Source organism: Lagopus leucura, unplaced genomic scaffold (genome assembly GCF_019238085.1).
Source record: "Lagopus leucura isolate 7727_CA_CO unplaced genomic scaffold, USGS_WTPT01 Super-Scaffold_100014, whole genome shotgun sequence".
Taxonomy (NCBI): domain Eukaryota; kingdom Metazoa; phylum Chordata; class Aves; order Galliformes; family Phasianidae; genus Lagopus; species Lagopus leucura.
Window position 1 is genome coordinate 2017877 of NW_024962268.1, and position 22116 is coordinate 2039992.

Genomic DNA, 22116 nt, shown 5'->3' on the forward strand with positions numbered 1-22116 from the left:
TTGTGTGATAGGTGCTTTGCATCTTGCTGCAGCAATACATAAGGAATTATTGTATACCTTTGAAAACGTGGAAGTTGAAGTCTTTTCTTAAAACTATAGATGGGAACCTGATTCCCCTTCCATCATGACATAGTACGTATTTCTGTGAGAAGACACGTTCCATGGAAAATCAAAACCTTCAGCTCCGAGCTTGCAGCTTTAACTTCTCTGCTTGTCCCAGTATACATTTTACAGATAGCAATGCACAGTGCAAAAAAAAATCTACATTCGTATCTTTAAGCTGGGAACATCAAGGCAGCTTACTGCTATCAGCAGACACGTGGTTTATCTTAAATGTAGCACGTTTCTTGTTTAGAATCATAGTGCACATGCTTGGAACTATCATGGAGATGTCCAGAACTAACAGCCTTGGGACTTCTGAGCAAGTTTTGACTACAGAAAGGGTCTGGAGGTTTTCTGTCTTGGCACTGGCAGCTGTAGGAACTTTGCATGTACTGAAGTTAGGAGGATGCTGCTGGAGGGAGAGGCACTGAGTGGAGCTGCAGGGAGCAATGTATGAAGCTGATTGCAGTTACCAGGGGCAGTTACCTCAGTAAAAAAAAATTTTGTAAGGCAGAATGAGTTACAGCCACTTGTACAGGCACAAGAGATACTAATTTAGGTGTCTTGCTTGCCCTGTGTATTTTTTCTCCCTCCTAATTAAAGCCTGTGTTTCTGCAATCTTCTGCACTATGTTTTTCCTAACCATTTGGATTTGACGGAGGTCTTTAATCTGCAGCAGGACTTCGAAAAAAAGACTATCCGCGGTGTTGTGGATGCACCGACTCCTAAGCAAGCTCAGCGTTCGGCTGTATTTTTGGACAGACGGCAGTAAGACGCGGGCGAGGCCTCGGGACCGCAGGTAGCCGGGTGGGAGCACCGCAGGCGCGCCGCCTGACAGCACGGGTGCGCTCACCGCCCCTGCTCGAAGCCTCGCAGCGTTTCGCTACGCTCCCAACGACTCCCCGAGGCGCTGCTTCACCCCGCGCGAGCCCCACCGCCACAACGTTCATCCGCCGCCGCGCTCCGCGCATGCCCGCGCCACGCACCGCCCCATCCCGGGCGCGATCCCGGCGGCACCCGCGCAGAAGCCTCCTCGGCCCGCCTCCTCGGCCCGCCTCCTCCCCACGCGCGTGCGCAGCGAGGCGAGGCGAGGCGGTGCTGCCGTGCGAAGGGAGGCGGAGCGCCGCGACGGGAAGGGCGGCGCGTGGCGGCGGCGCCTGCTTCCTCCGTCGCGTCTCGGCGGTTGGGGCCGGGCCGGGCGAGCTGCGGCCGGGGCGGCGGCGGCGGGATGACGATGGCGTACTTCGCGGAGAGCTTCTGGGTAGGAAAGCGCCGCGAACCATTCCCGCGGCGAAGCGAGTGGGCGAGCCGGGGGGCGGGCGGGGTGTCCGCCGCTGCCGCGGCAGGCTGCGCTGCGGGGCTGCCCCGGGGACGGTGGTCGGGCCTGGCGAGCGGGCCGGGCGCGGGGGAGGCGGGTGCCGGCGTGCGGCGCGGGGCGGGCGGTGCCGAGCCTTGCCGAGCTCCTCCTCGTACCGCGCTCGGGGGCTGCCGGGCGGGGCCGGGGGGGCGCCTGGCGGGAGACCCCGGGCGGCGGCCCCGGCTCCGGCGTCCCGTCCTCGCCGGCGGTCCCGGACAAAGCCCGCGCCTCCGTCCGCCTCTGTACCGGCGTGTCCGGAGGGACGGCGGGCGGCCCCGTGCGTGACACGGTTTGTCGCTCCGCTCCGTCTATGTACTTAGGGCTCTGAGTGCGTTTCCCTGGGGAAAGCGCGGAGAAAACGTTAAACGATGAGTCGGGATTGTTGCTGAGCACTCCTTCGGAGCTCGGCCGATCCCAAGTCGTTGTGGAACGGGTCTGAAACATCGCGGCCGTTCCCGTGAGCCGTCAGCCTGCTGACGGAGCTGCGGCTCGGCTGCCCGTCGGATTTTACCGTGCGTCTCTGCTGACAGTTGGGGGAAACCGAACAGCAAACGTTTATCGAGACAAAAAAGAAAAAGATTTTAAAAAAGATCTTGTAGATTCATCTGGTTCTGCACGAACAATGGTTGTTCTTAGAGTTTGGAGAATGCTGAGTTCACAAAGCGTACGCTGCGTGGAAATAAAACAGAGCTGCAGCCTGGTCCCTGTGTTGTGTTTGCAGTGTTGTTTAATTCTGACTCTTAAGTTTTGTTCTGTGCAGGATATTAGAATTCAGAAAAGCGATCCATGATGTGCCTTCTTGGTACATGAGTGTGTCAGATGTGAAGTTTTGGTGTGGGAGATTTGTGTTAAACAAATGCGGTGTATTTTCATCTTGGGTAAAAGTAATGTTCAAGTTAATGTAAAAAGTCAACTTTTCATTTGGAAAGCCAGTATTTCCTCCTGAGAATAAACCGCGTGTTTTTGTTCTGTTCTTCCCACTGAAGTAAAATATATGCTACGAATTTTTTTAATCTTTTAACTGTTTCATTGGCAATGGTTCACCTTGGCAGTAAGCAGGTGTGTTAAGCCAGTGAAGACAGTGCCATTCTTATACATTCCTTTCCTCTTTGTACCTTTGCACATGCTGCCAACAAACACAAGGCAGGTGACACCTGCTAGAAGTTTTGCCTTCTCTGTCTGCCTTGTGAAGCCTCTGCCAGCCTTACAGTGCTGGCCAGACACTAGTGTGGGTTTAGAAACCAGTGTCAAAAAAGGAAGGTTTCCTTCTGTTGGCACAGTTTTTTCCCCCCTCCGAAAAATGACAGAAGGCAGGACAAGAAATGTATTCTTGCTTGTTTTGCAGTGATGGCAAAGACAGTAGGCAGGATCCTGAACTTGCAAAACTTGGCTGGGGAATCTTTGTGAAGCTGTTGGCAGTTTTGTGTAGAAAGAAAAGGGAGTGGGGACTTCTGCTTCCTTGCTGATACGGCCAAATATCTTTCAAGAAAAATACAGTAGTGTCTAAATATGCACTTGTTTTAATGTCAAAGGGTGCTGCTATTGTCAGAAACAAGCATAAATACAGGTTTGTGGATGATGAGTGATGAGTCTTGTCTATCTTTTTGGAATGGGTTATTGTTCACAATTGTTACTGCAACATTTTGGAAGATCTTTAGCATGATCTCTGTGTGTTTTGACATGTTGACATGGTGGAAAGGTGAATGTGGAAAGAAAGATGTTAAATTGTACTGGATGCATAGTGACAGAATACACCAAAGAAGAATCCATAAATAGAAAGAGTTCTGCATTGAATTCTGGAAGAATTGTCATCAGTTTCTTGCTTTTTCCTTGGCCTTCTAGGTAACACCAGGCAAAATATTTAACTTCTGTTTTGCTGGTTTGGTCATTGATGTAATGGGATATTATGTTTTCTAAAGCACTGGTGTGAAATAAATCCAAAACACTGTGGAATTGTAGGGTCATTAGGGCTGGAAAAGGCCGCCAAGATCATCCACCAACTCATCCCTACCATGTCTCTCAGTGCTACATCTGCATGGTTCTTGAACGCCTGGGGCAGCCTGTTGGAATGCTTTACCACTCTGAGAAATTTTTCCTAATATCCAACCTGAACCTTGCCTGGCACAACTTGAGGCCATTTCCTCCAGTCCTATTGCTAGTTACATGGGAGAACAGACCAGCCCCCACCTCGCCACAGCCTCTCTCAGCAGTTGTAGATAGCAATAAGATCTCCTGTGGTGCTCCTCTTCTCCAGACTGAACAATCCCAGCTCCCTCAGTTGCTCCTCATAAGACTTGTGCTCCAGACCCCTCACCAGCTTTGTTGCCCTTCTCTGAACACGCTGCAGGGCCTCAATGTCTTGTTGTAGTGAGGGGCCCAAAACTGAACACGGTGTTCAAGTTGTCTCCTCGCTAGTGCCAAGTATGGAGGGAAATCCTTAGTTACTTGGAGTTGTTGTCATCAGTTCACAGCTGAAATGGCACAGTAGAAATGGAGCTCTGGGTCTTGTGCTTTGGAAGGCTCTGTTTCTTATCTTTAAGTTTTTGATATGAGTAGACATAGGAAACCTGAAGTTATTTATTTGGAAAAATGGAGTGCTGTGTGTGTACGTTTTTTGCACGGTATTTAGCTGCTGTCTTCTAAGAACTTGCTAAAAATGTGCTCATTTAAATAAAACAAGTTATAACTTCTTTACTGTAAAGGTCTCGAAGATCATCGTTGGACTTTATGCGTCTCTGCCCACAGCACAGGGTTGGAACTAGGTGATCTTTAAGGTCCCTTCCAACTCAAGCCTTTCTAGGTCTGCATGTGAGTACTACATTTAAAAGCAGATGAGTAGATGTAATTTTATTTTTTAGTGGAGAATGTGAGGAAAATGGACTTTCTCTGGGTGTTTTTGGGCACGTCATGTGCTGGCTGCAGGTGTCTGCTGGTCATTGGGAGATTATTTTCAGGATGTGAGGTTTGGAGGGCTGTACTGTTGCTGCTAGAGTTGTGCTTGCAGAGTGCTGCCCGCTGCAGTTTTCAGGTCAGTTGGGTGCAGTTTGGGGGATTGGGTGGGCTAGTTTGTTTGTGGTATCAGAAATTATAAATGAGTAGTATGGACTATAAATGGCTTTGATTCTTATGACTGAGTTTAAGGCATTCAGGTCACATGGCCAAACATTCCCAACTCCTAATTAGGATGTTGTCATAAAACATTGGGTGCTTGCTGCTGAGTATGCGTTATATCAAAACAGGAATTTGAAGGGAACACTTTCCTGCAGTATTTCCACTATGAATAACTAGGTTTTGTCACTTTGAAAGCTCCTATGCTAAGATAGAAAAATAGAAAGCATTCATTAGAACTGAATTGCTGTTTTATTAACACAGTGTAGGAAGTGTAGCATAAGCTTCAACGTAAGTTTGATTTTTAAATCACCTGATGCAGACTGTAGTCTTATTAATTGTAAGACTATTAAACCATTTCAGGTTAACCAAAATAAGCCATATGTAAGCCAGCCGTACACATCTACTAATTGCTTTAAATTGATTAAACTTATGGAAGCTTTACGTACAGTTGAAGCCTGTCTCTGTGTAATGCTGTGCATGTTAAATTTTCGGGAAGCTATGTGACGTAAAAATGCATGTTTAAATTGGCTTTGACATTCGCCATGTGTTACTTTTTTCAGTTGGTTGTGCTGCCTTTAGCTTTTGAAAATGATTGTGAGGAAGATTCCTCACAACGTGCAAGGGCTGTAATCTTAGCTTTGTGCAGGCTCTTGCTCTGATCAGTGTAGGATGCATTTTCTTGCACACACCTGCAGGCTGTGATTGATACTGAGACTCATCGAGCTTCCATCTGCAGTCCGTTCATGTGTTTATGCTTGGCCTGCAGTTGGGTGCTCAGTTTTCAGGAGCATGGCTGTGCAGTATTTGTGCAATCTCCCCCCCTCTTTGTGTATAGCGTATTTAGCATGTGCTGGGAGTTCTCCATCTTTTTGTCCCGGAAATATTTTTAATCGTCTAGATGTATAGAAGAATGTGTGTCCTCTGTCATATGCATAGAGCTTCTCTGGAGCTGGTCTTCATGTGATTTATTGAAACTAGAAGAATGAAATTGAAATTGCCAGGTCGGTTTTGTGTTCAAGCTTCTCAGAGCACTTCCAACTGAGGGAGATAGGCCACCTGTATCAACACGAGGTGTCTGCTCTTTGGGTGTTTCAGTGCACTTGATTCTGCGTAGCTCTGTCAGGCACTGGGTTGCTCAGTAGCTAACTTTCAGAAGTGTAACACCGTCACATTAATCAGAGGAATATTTTTGTGTATACTAAGTTGCCTAGGTGAAATGTGTGGAACATGTTAATGATTTCAAACTGTGCCAGGCCGTAACTGCTAAAAAGAAGGTAAGAGTTTATCAGAGCAACTAAAATTACCTGGAATTAGGTTGCTTTATGGAGTTGCTCTGTTTCTGTCCTACTCTTTTATTAGTGGATGAAGTCAACAGTGTAAGTGGGCAGACCATAACATATAGCTTATATTTAAGTTGGTGGGTGAAGAGCAGGATTTTTTTGTTGTTAGTATTTGGAATTTTCAATTTAGGATTAGAGCAATGATCGGACAGTCTCTTTTGTTGCAATAAAAGATGTAAATTGATTGCTAAATAGAGTATCTTGTAAGCTGTTGAAGCCATGTCTAGCAGTTGAGACTACTAGATAGTAGTAGTGAAAGTTGTGTGTAGTTTCAGCAAATATAAAGGGTGCTCCAAATGTAATGCAGCCTATTTCATTTTGTTGTCCCACACCATCAGAGGCAGATGTTGGTGGTTTGGCTGGAGAGGTGGAACCTTCCTGACAGTGCCCCAGTACGTGTTGTTGGTGTGTAACAGATGGCAGCAGAGGGGCACTCTGACAGGATGGCGTCTGAAATGGAAATGTGTGTGAAGCAAAGGTGTGTCACTGAATTCCTCCATGCAGAAAAAAATGGCACCCACTGACATTTACTGATGTTTGCTGAATGTTTCTGGAGACCAAACAGTGGGTGTGAGCACAGTCAGGTGTGGCTGGTGTGTTACAACTGTGGCTGCAGCAATGTGAGAGACAAGTCGTGTTCCACACAGCCGTGCACAGCTGTCACATCACAGAATGAAGGGCGTCTCGATCAGTTCACCTGCATGAATCAGCATGTTATGGCAAGGAAGCTGTGTGCAGAGCCGACTGTTGTCTCCAGTGTGTTGGAAACAATGGTGGTAAAGTTGTCTTCCCACAGAGTTTGCGCCACGTGTGTCCCATGAATGCTCACATAGGAACTCCATAGGCAACTTTGTCAGGACCTACTGAGCTGATATGAGGACGATGGTGACAGTTTCCTGGATTTTATCATTACTGGTGATTAGATGTGGTGCCATTGCCACGAGCCAGAGTCAAAATGGTGTCCATGGTGTGGCAACATGTGAATTCCCCATCAAAGAAGAAGATCGGGCTGCAGTCCTCACTGGATAAAGTGATGTGCACCATCTTTGGGATAGGAAGGGCCTGGTCCCTCTGGATTTCCCAGAACCTAGATAAACCACCAGCTCAGACCACTGCATCACAATGCTAACTAAGCTGAAGGCTTGAACTTCCAGAGCCAGGCCGGAGAAGAAGGTATCTTTTTCTTCCAACACAGTAATGCCCGGCCTCACACCAGTTTGAAGGCTCTGGAGCACACTGCCAGTCTTGGCTGGACTGTCCTACCACACCCACCATAAAGTTTGGGTTTGGCTGCTTTTAACTTCCGTTTGTGTTGATGAAGGACAACGTTTTCCGAGCAGTGGTGCCATTATAGCAGCAGCGAAGCAGTGGGTTTCTGCTGCTGCAGATGTTTATGAGGATGGGGCGCTGGCTGTTGTTCATTGCTGGTGAAAACGCATAGCTAGTGGTGGTGAATGTGTTGAAAAATAGCTTTGTAGCTGAGAATGTTTCTATCAGATGGTGTTACTGTGCTCTTAGTATCTGTAGTTTGCATGGAAATAAATAGGAGGCATTACTTTCAAGGCAGCCTGTATGCTTTATTGAGAACTGAGCTTTTCCTGCAGCCCAACATCAACAACAGAATGCCTGCAGTCAGTATTTAGCCTGTTGCTGTGTCTCTGAGAGTTTGATACAAAGTTTTTCTTCCAGAAAGACTTACAAGCGCTTGTGTTGTATCTGTATGGGGAGGTCTATTAGGCATGATTTATATTCAGGAGTGCGATTTTTCAGTATTCCTGTCTGGCAGAATAATATGGGCATGCTTCTAAGTGTAAAAGTAGTTGCAGATCAGCTTCTCTAGAAATGACCAAATCAAGAGGCAGAGGATACGGATTTTCCTACTTTCACCCAAGAAGTTGAAGCAGAGGACTCTATTTCTCATATTCTATTTATACTTGTCTTTTTTTTTTTTCCCCATTTAGCATTTATTCATTGTATGTCATCGATCTATCGTGTTTACCATATGCAGTTGTATGATTAAACTAGGTTTTGGAAACTTAATTTGGAGATTACCTGCTTCAAGATAATCTGAAACAAATTAAAGACCCAAACTCAAAAAACAAAGCCTTTCTTTAAATCTGCCTGTAAGAGAGGAATGAGTTGATTATGACTTGAATAACTTACAGTTAAAAGTGTGGTTTTCTTTTTGTTCCATTCCTTCGGTGTGCTGAAGTAATGTGATCACATTTATAACTTCGAATGGGGTTGAAGGATGGTTATGCATATTCAGCCACTGCTAATGGATGTTGTAAAAGCACAGGTGGAAACGGTTAATTCTCTTTCTGGGCTTAGTCTGAAAAAGTTAAACTTTGTCCGATCTTGTCTTATCAAGTTTCTAAAGCTTGATCTAAACAAAAAAGTTCCGCATGTGCCTTTTATTGTTTTACCTATTCAGTATTGCCACAAAGGCAGCATTTGCAGCCATCTTCTTCTTACTTCTCACACTGGCTTAACCACTAGTAAATATCTAACTAGTCATGAAAACTTTATGGCATGAATAGTTGGGAAGCATTTGTTTACATAAGGTAAAGAGAGGGTGTTACGGTAAAGCATATTAGCTTTTTACACTGATACAGTTATACGCATTAACATTGAACACTTCCAGTCCAAAGAAGACAAAGCTTGCACTTAGACAATGTGATTTGAAACGTGGGAGTTAAACACTGCTACAGATGGCTCAGAAATTACTGGCTACTTCATGAAAGGAAGACTTTAAATTCAGGATTATCCGTATGTGCAGTGAATCATTTATTCTTAAGATTTTTTCTAGGTCTATCAAGCAGCTTAGTAAAACGGAGTTCCTGTAATGTGTTTCCTGTTATGCACAAGTCCTGGAAATGCTGAATTCTGACTTCACAGTTGCTGACAGGGTTACTTTCATTTCCACGAGAAAATCGTTGCAGATAGCGCTCTGTGGAGGGAAATGGAATGGTTGTTTGCATGGGGTTCTGTGGCTGCAGTTTACTTTGTATACAATTGCTCAGTTGTGGACTCCTCGTTATGGGCTTAAGCAAAATGTTTCCTTGTATTTGGAGTCTTGCTTTCTCTTACAGCTTACTGTGAAGAGACACTATGCTCTATCTAAGAGAGCTCTCTTATGGCAGCGTAAAATGAGAAACCAACAAGAACACCAGCTTCTGAGGAGAGAGTTCTGTTAGCTTGGAGGTGAAAGAAGTAAACTTTCACCTAATTAAATGGGGTAATTAAATGGGGTAGTTAAGTGGGGTCTGTATGAATAGAGGACCACTTCGATTTCACATTGTCCTACGCAGTTTTGCGGTTATCTTCTTTTGAGAAACAATGGGGTCATTCTCCACAGATGGTATTTTACTCCCAAAATGAAATTCAGAATAGTTTTCAGACTGATCTGGAACTCTTTTGCACATGGTCTGAAAAAATATATTGCACATGACAAAAGAGTTTCCCCTTTTTTTGAGGTCTAGCTCGTAGAGGAATCTGCCTCTGATTTGATGGACAGTCTGTCTTAGCAGTGGGTGAGTGTCATTGCTCCTGAGCAGGTCACGACTCCTTCTGCTGTCTGTTGCGTTTATTTGTTTTCAAGACAGTTCAAGCTGGGATTCTACTGACCCTAGCTATTACTGTTGGCATCAGGAAGGAGCAGGTGGAAACATTTAATGAAGAAGAATTGGCTATACATAACAGTTTTATGCAACATCTGCGCGGGTTGTTGAGGAAAAGCAAGCAAAGCGGAAACACTGTTGATGGCATGTATATGTGTGTATGCATGTAAGCATGTGGAGCATACATCCTTAGATTTTTGTTAACTGAGATACATTTGTTTCCTGTTAGCAGCAGCGTACACCTCCATTCTAAGCACAGAACTTTTGCTGTAATGCTCAGTACGTGAATATTCAGGCTCCGTTCTTAAAAAGAGCCACTAAATGAAGCAGTTGTGGGTAGGTCTTACAGCTTTCCTAAGGAGAACAGTGTCTTCTCTATTCACTGAGATAGCATTCTTTATGTCACAGAGGTAAGCGCATGTCTGCAGATATAGTTAAAAGATATTATAATTAGAGAATTGTCTTCAGGTTGACTTTCAGAAGTCTTGAATATATATATCACTTGTAATTAATCTAGCAGTTTCAAAGTCTAGGTGTTTGTGCTTATAGGTGGAGCCTGATATTGGTAAGACTTGCTGCGCCTGTATTTGCAAGTGGAAACATCTTTTGCTGTGTTTGACTTAAACCACATAGGACCTAGTCCTCCACAGAGCCTGCTTTGGACTTGCTGCTTCTTTTAAACGATAGTAAACTTTTCATATAGACTCTTAGCCTCTGATGACTATTTATAATGCATAAAAGATGTGGCTTTTTTTTTTTTAATTTAGGAAACTATTGCTGTTTTCTGTTGTGCTGTCAACTATTCATCATGAGAGCAGGAACTGAATGAGGACTGATTAGAAACCTTTATTTAAGTGGAAAAACGAGTTTCCTCGCGTCTGTAGTTTAAGCTTTATTTATACTTAGGGAGCAAGTTCCTGATGGGAATTGGTTATTCTGGATCATGCAATTCTGCAAAGGTTGCACAGTTTTATTTTTGATAGATTGTCAGCACTCAGGAAAGCTGCAGCCAAAGGTAGGGTCATGGCTGTGCTACCCTTCCTGTATTTCTAAACTCACAGGAAATTTATGGAGCTGCAGTATAGGAAAGATGAAAAACATTGTGAACAGCCGTACTTAAATGTTAAGCAGCAGTCTGTGCAGCACCTTTTGTTCAATTTGTTGGTTTAGGTAGGAGGAAGGCATTAAAAGGAAAGAGAAAACATGCCATCATGGACGAATTCCTGCATGATGTCTTCTGGAGAATGTGCTTAGTACTTATTCATAAATGCTTACCTTCAAGTTTAGCATTATAACTGTTAAATTAGAATTTTGTTTTGTTTCTAATTGGAAATATCGACAAGATCTTAATTACAGAGGTATTCCAGTATTTTTGTAATGTGATGGCGTTCGTTGGGATTTAGGTTTTGTAAATGCTCTAAGCTAATAAAGTACATATTACTGTGCCAGTAATCAGAATTCTTCTGAGCTTCAAACTGCAAGAAAATGTAGTTAGATAAGGGTGAAACTGTTTACTTCTTGCAGGTGCGGGTATCTGGCTTCCTCAAAACTAATTAGCTTGTTTTCAGTTCTTAGTTGCGTTCCACAAGCACAAGGTGTTTAAAAATCTGTTTGTGTAGCGCTTTATCTCTTACCATTAGTTACTCCAAACAGTTTAATAAATTGCTGTGATTAGGCTGGTACTTGAAGAGCACATTTTCAAAAATGTCTCATTTCCTACTAGCTGCTGTTCCTGACCTTTTATTTTTCTAACTTAAAAAAAGACACTCTGTACATGGCTGTTAAAGTTGGTTATATTTTTTGAGTTCTCTCTTCTGCTTGCACTTTTCAGAGACTTCTCTAATTGGTTTTATGCTAAACTGATCTGCATTTTGATGAACATTTTCAGGTTACAGTTTACTGAAGCCTTAGGAGCAGTCATTTTGTACGTGTTTATTCTTGTTGCTTCCTTGGCTTTTGCTTGTTTCCCCCAGTGCTTGGAAGAAGTAAGCAAAAAATCCCAACTAGTAATCTGAACGAAATTACCTTTCAGTCATTTGTTGACTGTGAATCTGTGTAAATGTTTGGTGTCCTTTACGAGAACCTGCTGTGTTAATGATAAGATTGATGTGTGATCCGGTGCCATTGAGGCTGCTCAGACGTGGGCCTGCTGTTGCAAGGCTCCTCCGTCTGCCTGCGGCTGCTGCCACTTGCTCAGGCTGCCTGCTCCCCACTGCTGCCTTCTCACTCCTACTTTTTCTGTGACAGCGCAGCTGATCACATCCTCCTCATGATCTGCATCACCGACCTTTATTTTTAGTTGCCAGCTTTATTTTTCAGCTGCATAACTTCCCTGGTCTTAAGACTGTACTGATTTTGTTTCTGAACAGAAAGTACAGAAAAGATGGGAGAGATTTATGACCAGATCATGGGCTCCCTTTACTGGAAATATAGAGCTTCTGTTGAGAAAAGTCCAGGATTTTACTTCAATCCTTCTTTCCATTCCACTCTAAACATGCACGCAGCATTCCCAAGGGCATACTACTGTGTTTTTAGCAGCAGTGATATGGATCTGAGGCATTTGGGAGGGAGGAGGGGAATGGATAGTTGACAGGAAAAGTCTTATAGTTTCTGTGCTATTTTACCATGCCTTGCCTCGCCTTCCTTTTAATTCCTATTGTTGCTTTCTCCTGCTCAGGGGAAGTTCACTTAGTGCCAAAGGCGAAAAGCTGGCTCAGTTTACTAATCAGTGTTCAGGGCAGTGTCTCAGTTCTAACAGTGAGATATGTCTTATTGAGTGGAAAATAATTTAAATTTTACAACTAAGCTTAAGGCAAAGAGAAGATATCCCTAAAATTGAAGAAATTTGTTATTTTTACTCATTTTTACAAAACGAACAAAAACCTACAATGTGTGCAGAATTAAATAGGTGGAATACCGTGTGATCCCGAAGTCTGAATTCTAGTTCTTGTGAAAATAATGCAGATACGGGAGAATGAAGAGGGTGCACAGTGTCAAGTATGCGTTTGAGAAGATGGGAGTCAAAAGAATACAAGACCTCTGGAAATAGAGAAAGGCTCTGAATATAGCCGAGAAATACTGGATAAAAGAGTTGTCACTAGAAAGGTTGTAGAGGCTGCTGAGGTTAATTTTGTTCATTTTACATGTGAGGGATTGAAAAGAACTAACAACAGTTGGTAAGAAGCTGAACTGTTAGAAATCATTCAGAAATCATTCTGTTAATGAACATGCCGAGTTGTTAAAATACATAGGTTCTATGCTTACATTCTGTGATTGCTTTAGCATTTTATGATTCATGGTTCTGCTTTCTTTTTATTAATCTTCAGGGGGAAAGGAACAATGGCTTTGACGTTCTCTATCATAACATGAAGCATGGACATTTGTCAACAAAAGAATTAGCAGACTTTATTAGAGAAAGGTAGGTATTCATCCTTGCTGATTCTGGGTCTTTATTATGTGGTTTGTGGCTTTCAATTCAGTTTGTCATTACCTGTTGTTTTTGACCGTGGATATTAGAACTAGATTTTTGGCAATTGCCGGTATGATCTTAAAAAATTGTCCTTTCAGGATTACAGTGCTAAGAAAGTAAATTCTATTCCCCTTCCTCTTTCCCTTCCCTTCTCCTTCCTTCCTTTTTGTTTTTTTCTTCGAAGCGGTAATATATTATTATAAGAAAATATATGCAGAAAATAAAACAGATTCTTCTTTATGGGACAGAAGGGACAGGAATGAAATCTGCCCATGTGACAACTTCCTAAACAGATGAGCTAATGCTGTTTTCAGTCTTATTTTACAAAGAAGACTAATGACTGCTACTTAGGATACAAAAATTTCCATTCTGGAGGATCTGTCTGGTTCCAAATGTTGTCTTATTCAGTTACTGACACCAGATGGCATGTGGAAAAATCTTGTAAGAGGCTAGCTGAGAACTTCTTTTAGTAAAGGTTTCTTGCAGTAAGAGCTGTCCAAAATACATCCTTTGTTTTCTGCAATTTGTCATCAAAATTCCAATTTATGCCTGAAATGACTGCAAAGAAATGTCACCACTGTGCATCTGGCAGGTACTTAGTGACAATCTTATTTGCATAGTTTCACAGTGAGTTGTGGAGAAAATGACAAAAGACTTTCTGCTAAGAAGAAACCAGTGAACTTCCAAGGCCTTTTGTGAAGCTCCTGACCAAAGCTGTACACAAACCAAGGAATTTTGTGTGTTGAGAACCTTTTCATTCAGAAAATACATTATAAAGCCAGGATTGTGGTGCAGCCTTACTTTAGAGAGATGTCAAACTGTGCTAATCATAGAATCATCATAGAATGGTCTAGGTTGGAACAGACCTTTAAGATCAGCTAGTTCTAACCTGCTGCTATAGGCTGGGACACCTCTATAGACCAGGTTGCTCAGAGCCTCATCCAGCCTGGCCTTTAATGCTTCCAGTGATGGGGCATCCACAGCCTCACTGGGTAGCCTGTTCCAGTGTCTCACTACCCTCACGATAAAGAATTTCTTTTTGATAACTGGTCTATACCTACCCTCTTCCATTTTAAGGCCATTTCTCCTTGTCCTGCTACAGCATACCCTTATGAAGAGTCCCTCCCCAGCTTTCCTGTAGGCTCCCTTCAGGTACTGGAAGGCTGTTATGAGGTCTCCCAGAACTTTCTCTTCTCCAGGCTGAAGAACACCGGCTCTCTCAGTCTGTCCTCGTAGGGGAGGTGCTCCAGCCTTCTGATCATCTTCGTGGTCTTCCTCGGGACCTGTTCCAACAGCTCCATGTCCTCTTCTGGTACTGTGGGCCCCAGAGCTGGACACAGTGCTCCAGGTGGGGTCTCACTGCATAGTAGAGGGGCAGAATCACCTCCCTCAACCTGTTGGTCACACTTCTCTTGATGCAGCCCAGGATACAATTGGCTTTATGGGCTGTAGGAGCACGTTTCTGGCTCATGTTACATTTTTCATCAACCAACACCTCCAAATCCTTCTCCTCAGATCTGCTCTCAAGCCATTTCCCACCCAAACTGGATTTGTGCTTGAGAGTACCCCAACATAGGTGCAGGACCTCGCACTTGGTGTTGTTGAACTTAATGAGGTTGGCATGGGCCCTCCTCTCAAGCCTGTCCAGATCACTCTGGATGACATCCCTTCTCCCTAGTGTGTCACCTGTACCATTCAGCTTGGTGTCATCTGCAGACTTGCTGAGTGTGCACTCAATGTCACAAAGGATATTGAAAAGTATCCCCGAGGAGCACCACTTGTCACCGGTCTTCACTTGGACCTTGAGCCACTGACCACAACTCTCTGAGTTTAACCATCCAGCCAATTCCTTTTCCAGCAAGTGGTCTATTCACTGAAATCCGTTTGATCTAGCTACCAGGATGTCATGCAGGACAATGTTAAAAGCTTTGCACAAGTGCAGGTAGATGATGTCAGTTGCTCTTCCATTGTCTGCTGATGCTTAGTATTAAATGTTTAGAGAGCCTGAAACTGAAATTTGTGACATCTTCAGTCTACCTATGTGAAATGTTTTTCCTGTGAATTTACTAAAAATCATTCTTTTCTTTCTAAACTTCTTACCTTGCTTATATTCTGTGTCTTTCTTTGTTGCAAAGTAGTTAAGAGATTTTGCATAGAATTATCTATTCCCTCCCTTCCTCTGCAGAATATAGAGTATTGCTTCGCTGTTATCTTTTCTGCTAAAAATATGAAGACAGATGGGCAAGAGTCATTAGGTGCCTTCTGCACGTAGTGTTTTTATGCCTTGCTTGCACCTGATTTTCTGGGCTCTTCCCTATGAAAACTGAACTTATACGTTTGTACTCTGTCCCTCCTTTTGAACATGTTAGCCAGTTTTATTCAAATGTGGAGAGACAGGAGTATGAAAACTGAAAATTCCTGGGTAATTCACAGATTGTGAATTACTGATGATACTTATAATAACTTAAGTAGCTGACTGTTGTAAACATGTTAGAAATGTGCTCATTTCAAAGAATGTGTATTTACTGTATCTGCTGTTAAAACCCTGTACATTCCTAGGAACAAAATGTTTCCACCTTTGCTGGTTCCTGGACCTGGTGAGACACACTGGAAACTGCTAAGACCCGTGTGGCTCTTGGACTTCATCCATGTGGGCACTTCACTCATCATTACAAATGCAACTCCAGGCTTGCTAGGATTAGATAATTTTTCTAGGCTGTGTTTAGTTTATCTTTACTAATTCACTTTTCAACACTGTTGTTTCATGGTTTCATTTTTCCTTTTGAGTATTTATTAGTGATGAAGTTGTTAAAGACTGGGTCAGTTGGATCTTTGGACAATTCTTTACTGCCTTTTGACCAAATATTCTGAAAATGTGAATGGGAAAGACTTATGTAATTAACAGTCACTGCTTTTGATGTGGTTCAGAAGTATGTCTGACAGAGTGAACTGTGCGGCAGGCAATCTGCTCACTGCTTCTAAATCTTGGATGGTGCAAGATATATTTCTGCTGAAAGATAAATATCTTTGCTCTATTCTGGTAAAGTGCATAAGCGTTTTGCTTTTAAAGAAGTGATAACATACAAAGATTGTGTTGGCCCACAGTTTTCTTTTATATAAAAATACGGATTTTACATGCAGGGAAGATTTGGTAGGTAAATTATCAATGGTGTTTGTGTGTATTTAGCACCTAAGATGTTTACATGTAAGTTCAACTAAGAACTAAATAGGTATTGTGTTGGGTTTTCTTCAGAAGTCTTTCAAATGTTTTTCTGCACCAGCTGTCTATAAATGTAAAAAGAAGCTCCTTAATTGGAAGAAATTGGCAATGCGCCTATTCCCATTTCAGTTTAAATGCTTAAATATATCCCAAGCAAAGACAGATCTTTAAGAAGTGAAAATTAATTTAAACAGGCATTCATAGTCTGTTACGGCGAGAGAGAGCTCTAGGAAGTCAGTGGATACAACTGAAGATAAATATGCCCCATTAGTCAGTAGCATCTTTTGGTTGTTAGCGTTTGTTATGTGCTGATAACACGTAGCACGTTTCATAACTTCCAGCTTGTGAAGGTTGTTTGCTGAAGTATTCTGCTAGTTGTTCTGAAGGAAAGGAAAGAAAGTAAAAGCACTGAGCTGTTGTTGGTGATTTATCACCATTCATTATAGTAATTAAAAAACCATCAGTGCTTCGCTCATGTCTGTATCACTGCTTGTTTCAGTGAGTGAAATTTACCAACATTTTCAGATCATCAAGAATACTTACATCTACTTACAGGACGAGATGTTTTATTTCATATGGTGGATACATTCGTAGTTATTTGTGACTGAGATTTAAAATGTAGTTGAATTGCTGCATTTTACAACTTCAGGATGGTTGCCTAACTGTTCAGCTTGTCATTTTAAAGTTCAGTAGATTTAAGTACAGCCTTCAAACTTTCAGGTGACTATTACTATTTTGTTTCATATGTTCGTAATCATTGAATATTGATTTCGGGTGGAAAATTTAAGCAGTGTGTATGTTAACCTTAGTTAATAGGGTGGTGAGGAAAGGTGATGGCAGGAAGACTTGAAAGGAGTCACTGCTGTTACATGTTGGGTGACTACACTCCATGGCAATTGTGCCAGTAAAGGAGGAAATTGATATTGACTCCTGGATTTTGAATCTCCAAAAGACAAGTAAAAATATGGTTATGAGTGCAGAAAAACTGTAGCGAAAATTCTGTAGGGAAGAGGTTGTCCTGAAGAAATCAGGATATATGGAGATCATTCTTTAAAAAGTAAGCCTAAACAGTGGAACACAGTACATTTTGCTGCATATTAAATCACTGCTTCTCAAATTTAAAAGCCACTCTGCAAAGAACCTAAAAATACAAAAAAAAAAAAAAAAAAAAAGCCTCCTAAAACTGTAAAGGCAAGATAAGACTCCATTTATGATGATCAAATGCATTTGATCTTTTTGTTCTGTAAATGTCTAGCGTTAGGCAGCTGATCGTTATATGACTTCGTTCTCACTGTTACCAAAGAATGTTAAAGACAGGAAGAAACACAGAGGATGTAAGAAGGAAAATGTTATATCTTGCAAGTCTCAGGTCCTTCAATTTTACTTATTTCAGTTCACTTCAGTGTTCTGTCACAGTGTTCTCAGATTTATTTTTGTTTGTTTGTTTACATACCTGGATGTTTCTGCATATAGTTTTTGAGGGATTGTTAAAATGGAGTAATTTTCAGCTGAAGGAGAAACTCCTATGCTTGGAATCTTTAGAATCTATGTTAGTCTGTCTTCAGATACCTTCAGAATTTAAATTATGCTTTTGATCATTTTCTTTGACAGGGCTACAATAGAGGAAGCATATTCAAGATCAATGACAAAACTTGCCAAATCAGCAAGCAATTACACACAGCTAGGGTAAGTGTATATGGAAGACAAATAGTTGTGTACGTGGTAAGAAACCAGTTTGATTCTGAATATTTTATTGATGATGTTGAAGGCAGCACAACTTTGTCACCTTTAAAAATCATTGTTAGTCCTTCAACTACTGTGCAACGATGCAAGATGTTGTGCAGCCGTGACAAGAACAAAACACAGTGCAGTTCTTTATTCACTGAGGAAAAAAAAAATTAGAAAGCCCTAACCAATCATAGAGAGGCTGTTTGCTCCTGTGTGTTCAGGGTTTCCAAGTTAAGTTCTTTTCAGACATAGTAAAGAACTTAATGTATGCTTCTAAACCAAATAATTTTGATGAGATAAAATTTTGTATTTGAGTTATGTTTGATGAAAGAATAAAATGGAATAATGGATGGGAAGTTTGTTTTTGTTGTTAGAAATATGAGCAATAGCTCAGACTTCCTAGATGAGAGGAAGTTTCTTTTTATTTGTAGTAATCAGAGGTAGAATATGGAGTTATCAGAGAACAGTTTGGTGATTTGTTGCTGCTTTTTGAAAGTTCTCTGTCTGCGTTTGAATAGGAACATCATTGTTTTAAAGGCTATAAAATGGTACCAATTTTGCAGCAACTTTAGTCAGAAAACAGGTAGGCACATTTTACCTTTGTTGACTGTATAGAGTAAAAACCAGAAAGTACTAAAGTTATTAGATACTATGAAGGATGCTCCAAAATTAATGCCTCCTATTTTATCATGCTGGACAATGGCATTGGGGTGGATGTTGGTGGTATGGCAGTAGAGGGCTGAACCTTCCCACCTATATTCTATTAGATTTTGCTGCTGTGTGACGGATGGCAGCACAGGGGCAATCTGTTGATGTTCATCAACATTTACTGAAGATTTATAGAGACCAAACAGTAGATGTGAGCACAGTGACTGGGGTGTTTCAGCAGTAGTGACAGTGGGTCACCGCCGCTGTTGCAGATTTTTGCAAGTGTGGCATTCAGGCTTTTGTTCATCACTGGTGAAAATGTGTAACTTACTATGGTAACTGTGTTGAAAAAGAGTGTTTTGTAATTTGCCCTCTCAAAAGATGTTTTTGTGCTCCTTGTATCTGTTGTAGTTTCCATGGAAATAAATCGGAAGTGTTACTTTCTGAGTGACCTACTGTACACCTGCAAGATTTAAAAACTACATAATTTATAGCATATAGTTGTTGTGTTTGTTTCAGTTTAGGAACACAGTTTCTGTAAAAATATTCATTATGCTTTAGCACTATTAAGAAAAGTCTAGCTGATTTAAAAGAAAAAAATCCCAATGGGCATTAAATTTTTTTTTCTCAACCCAGAACATTTGCACCAGTTTGGGATGTTTTCAAAACCTCAACAGAAAAACTAGCAAGCTGCCACTTGGATCTTGTCCGGAGATTACAAGAGCTAATAAAAGAAGTTCACAAATATGGAGATGAACAAATTAAAGCTTATAAAAAGGTAATCGTTTGGTTTTTTTTTTTCCTTAAGCATGTCCAAAGATTTATAAGCATTGAAATTCAAATTATTTGTTTTTGACAACTGTGTAATATTTGGCAGACTAAGGAAGAAGTTTCAGGAACATTGGAAGCAGTGCAAAACATTCAAAGTATAACTCAGGCATTACAGAAGTCAAAGGAAAACTACAATGCAAAATGTCTTGAACAAGAACGTTTGAAAAAGGAAGGAGCAACACCAAGAGAAATTGATAAGGTAGTTATGTGACGTCTTTCTCGAAATTCATAATGTTGTCAATCTAATATATTCATGTTATATTAGCAAGTAAAGTGCTCTGAAAGGGTTAAAATAGGAAAACTATGATTATTTTATGAGTACTTTGAATGCCTTTTTATGTTTTGTTTACACTTCCTTATCTGTTCTAACTTCACTGCAGTTCCAATTCTTTATTCTATGATTACCTGCATCATATAATAATTTTTCTTAGCATCCTTTACAGAAATTGCATATGGTTGTTTCATCATCTTTTACATTCTTGGATGCGTTTTCTTAGACAAATATGCAAACTCAATGACTGTACTTGTTTTTGAATTGAGGAGTAGGAGCCTTTGTGTCCTTTCAACTGAGACCAAGTAGCTAATTATAGAAGTATTTGAAGTCTGTTCCATTGACAAGAAAAAACAAGCTAACGTTACTTTCAGAATTAATTTAAGTTACATGAACCAAAACCCCTAGGGATGAATATCCTGGTGCTGTGTTTAGCTCTGTCCTTGTGTCATGGGAGAGTTTGATCCACACACAGAATCACTGAGCAGTTAAGGTTCAAAGAGACCTCTGAAGTCATCTGATCCAACCCTCCTGTTCAAGCAGGGACACCTGGACCCAGTAGCCCAGGACCATGTCTGGATGGCTTTTGAAGATCTCCAAGGAGAGGGTTCCACAATCTCTCTGAGCAACCTGTGCTGGTAGTCTGTCACTCACACAGCGTAGAAGTGTTTTCTGTGTTGCACTTTGTGCCTGTTGCTTCTTGCCCTGTGGCTGGGCACCACTGAAATGAGCCTTGCTCTGTCTGCTTTGCACCCTACCTTCATATACCCTGTTGAGATCCCATCCCCTTGAGCTTTCTCTTCTGTAGGCTGAGGAGCCGCATCTCTCTCATCCTATCATAGGACAACAGAATGGCTGAGGTTGGAAGGTTCCCTTAGCTCCAGTATGTCTTGCACTGAAAGGCCCAGCACTGAACATAGCATTTCAGATGCAGCCTCACCAGTGCCGAGTAGAGGGTGGAGAGCACCTGCAGGGAACAATGAGACTTTTTGCTGTTTTGAGGAGACAAGGTAGTAGTAGGCGAAAGTAGTTATGTTTCCCTGTCTCTGTGTCTTCTCTTTTTTTAATCTTGATACCTCTGCCTTTTGCTGTTTCAGCTGTATGATCTGTACGAGAACCTGTTCTTAGTTAAATGATCTCAGTGCCTTTTTTCTGCTATCTTGGTGGAGCAGTAGTGTTGGTTCACTGGTGACAAAAATTATCCAGTTGACCATGTTCTGATAGTTCTTATCTCTAATATAAACCTATTTTTTTCTCCTGGTTTGTGTTTTGAATGGCAATCAGTGCTGGAATCTGGATATGAGTAAGCATTGTGTGAGACCGCCGATGTTTTCTTGCAGTCTTTTGAAAACGCATGCAATTGCAAATAAATTGAAATTTTTCAGAAGGAAAAGTTGACTTGATAGAAGGCTTGCTCTTGACATCTAACACTGCAATCCTTTGTCCTGTCAAAAGCAATTAAAAAAACAAACAAACAAACAGAAAACCTTGGCTCACTAATGTCGGTTTAGCTACAGAAGAAAGAAAGAGGAAACATCATAGGAACGAAGACAATTTTCTATTGCTTTGTACATCTTCCATGAGTACTTCCACCCCCCTCCCCCCTCCCCCCCCAAACAATTAGAGCATGGTTGATACCAGATAAAGCCTCAAAAAAAGTTTCTCCTGGGAACCTGCAACTGTGACTGTCACATTGTCTCTGTCACATCATTATTCAAATTTACTCTTGCAGTTTCAATAACATGATAAGGATTGCTTTCATTTGTTTTTCTTTTAGTAGAAGATAGTTTTATTATGGTTAGCAGTACATGAAAGATATTTTTATCAAAATGGTACAATAGTCACTTTATTGCAGAGCAGGGAATGTGTGCCAGTATGCCAGGAGCTCATCATAAAGTTTAACATTTAGAGAGATACTTTATTGAAGAATCTAAGGAAGATTCTTAAGGAAGAATCTAAAGCTTGCAATTTTGCTGTAACTGGTAGTGGTAGCTTGTGTAATAACTTCCTGTTGTTCTCTGGCATGTTAACTTCTCTGTTTATAGTGACTTGACAAAAAATTATTGACTGATTCTTATTCTTTCAGTTACTGTTAATCTTCTAAATAGAATTCTAGCAATTGCTGTACCTGAGAATTGACACATCCTGTTTTCAGAAAAGATTAGGAGCTAATCATGAAATGTTCACATGTTTCATCATTTCGTCTGCCTTGCTGAATAATTGTTTTCTGTAGGTGCTCTTAAACACACGAAACACATGATTCTGTTCATAGACAGACAGTATTACCAGAGGCAGGGAATATTTTGCTTGTCTCAAGGTCCCAGAGTTCAATTACATAGTACTTTATAGAAAAAACTTTAAAGGTTCCCCAGGTGAACAAATGCTAATGCTATACTTACAATTTTCAGTTATTTTTCAT

General features: G+C 41.5%; 1 protein-coding gene across 4 annotated transcripts in view; it reads left to right on the top strand.

Annotated features, from left to right (window-relative positions):
• Nucleotides 1-1295: 1295 nt before the first annotated feature.
• The window catches only part of FCHO2 (FCH and mu domain containing endocytic adaptor 2), a 93272-nt gene continuing 72451 nt past the window's right edge, over nucleotides 1296-22116 (top strand). For all 4 annotated transcript variants that reach the window (XM_042875188.1, XM_042875190.1, XM_042875189.1 and 1 more), the window contains exons 1-5: nucleotides 1296-1363; nucleotides 12857-12948; nucleotides 17831-17905; nucleotides 19232-19373; nucleotides 19473-19625. In XM_042875188.1, the coding sequence (XP_042731122.1) occupies nucleotides 1331-1363; nucleotides 12857-12948; nucleotides 17831-17905; nucleotides 19232-19373; nucleotides 19473-19625 (495 nt within the window). In that variant the 5' untranslated portion in view covers nucleotides 1296-1330. The remainder of the gene's footprint in view (nucleotides 1364-12856; nucleotides 12949-17830; nucleotides 17906-19231; nucleotides 19374-19472; nucleotides 19626-22116) is intronic.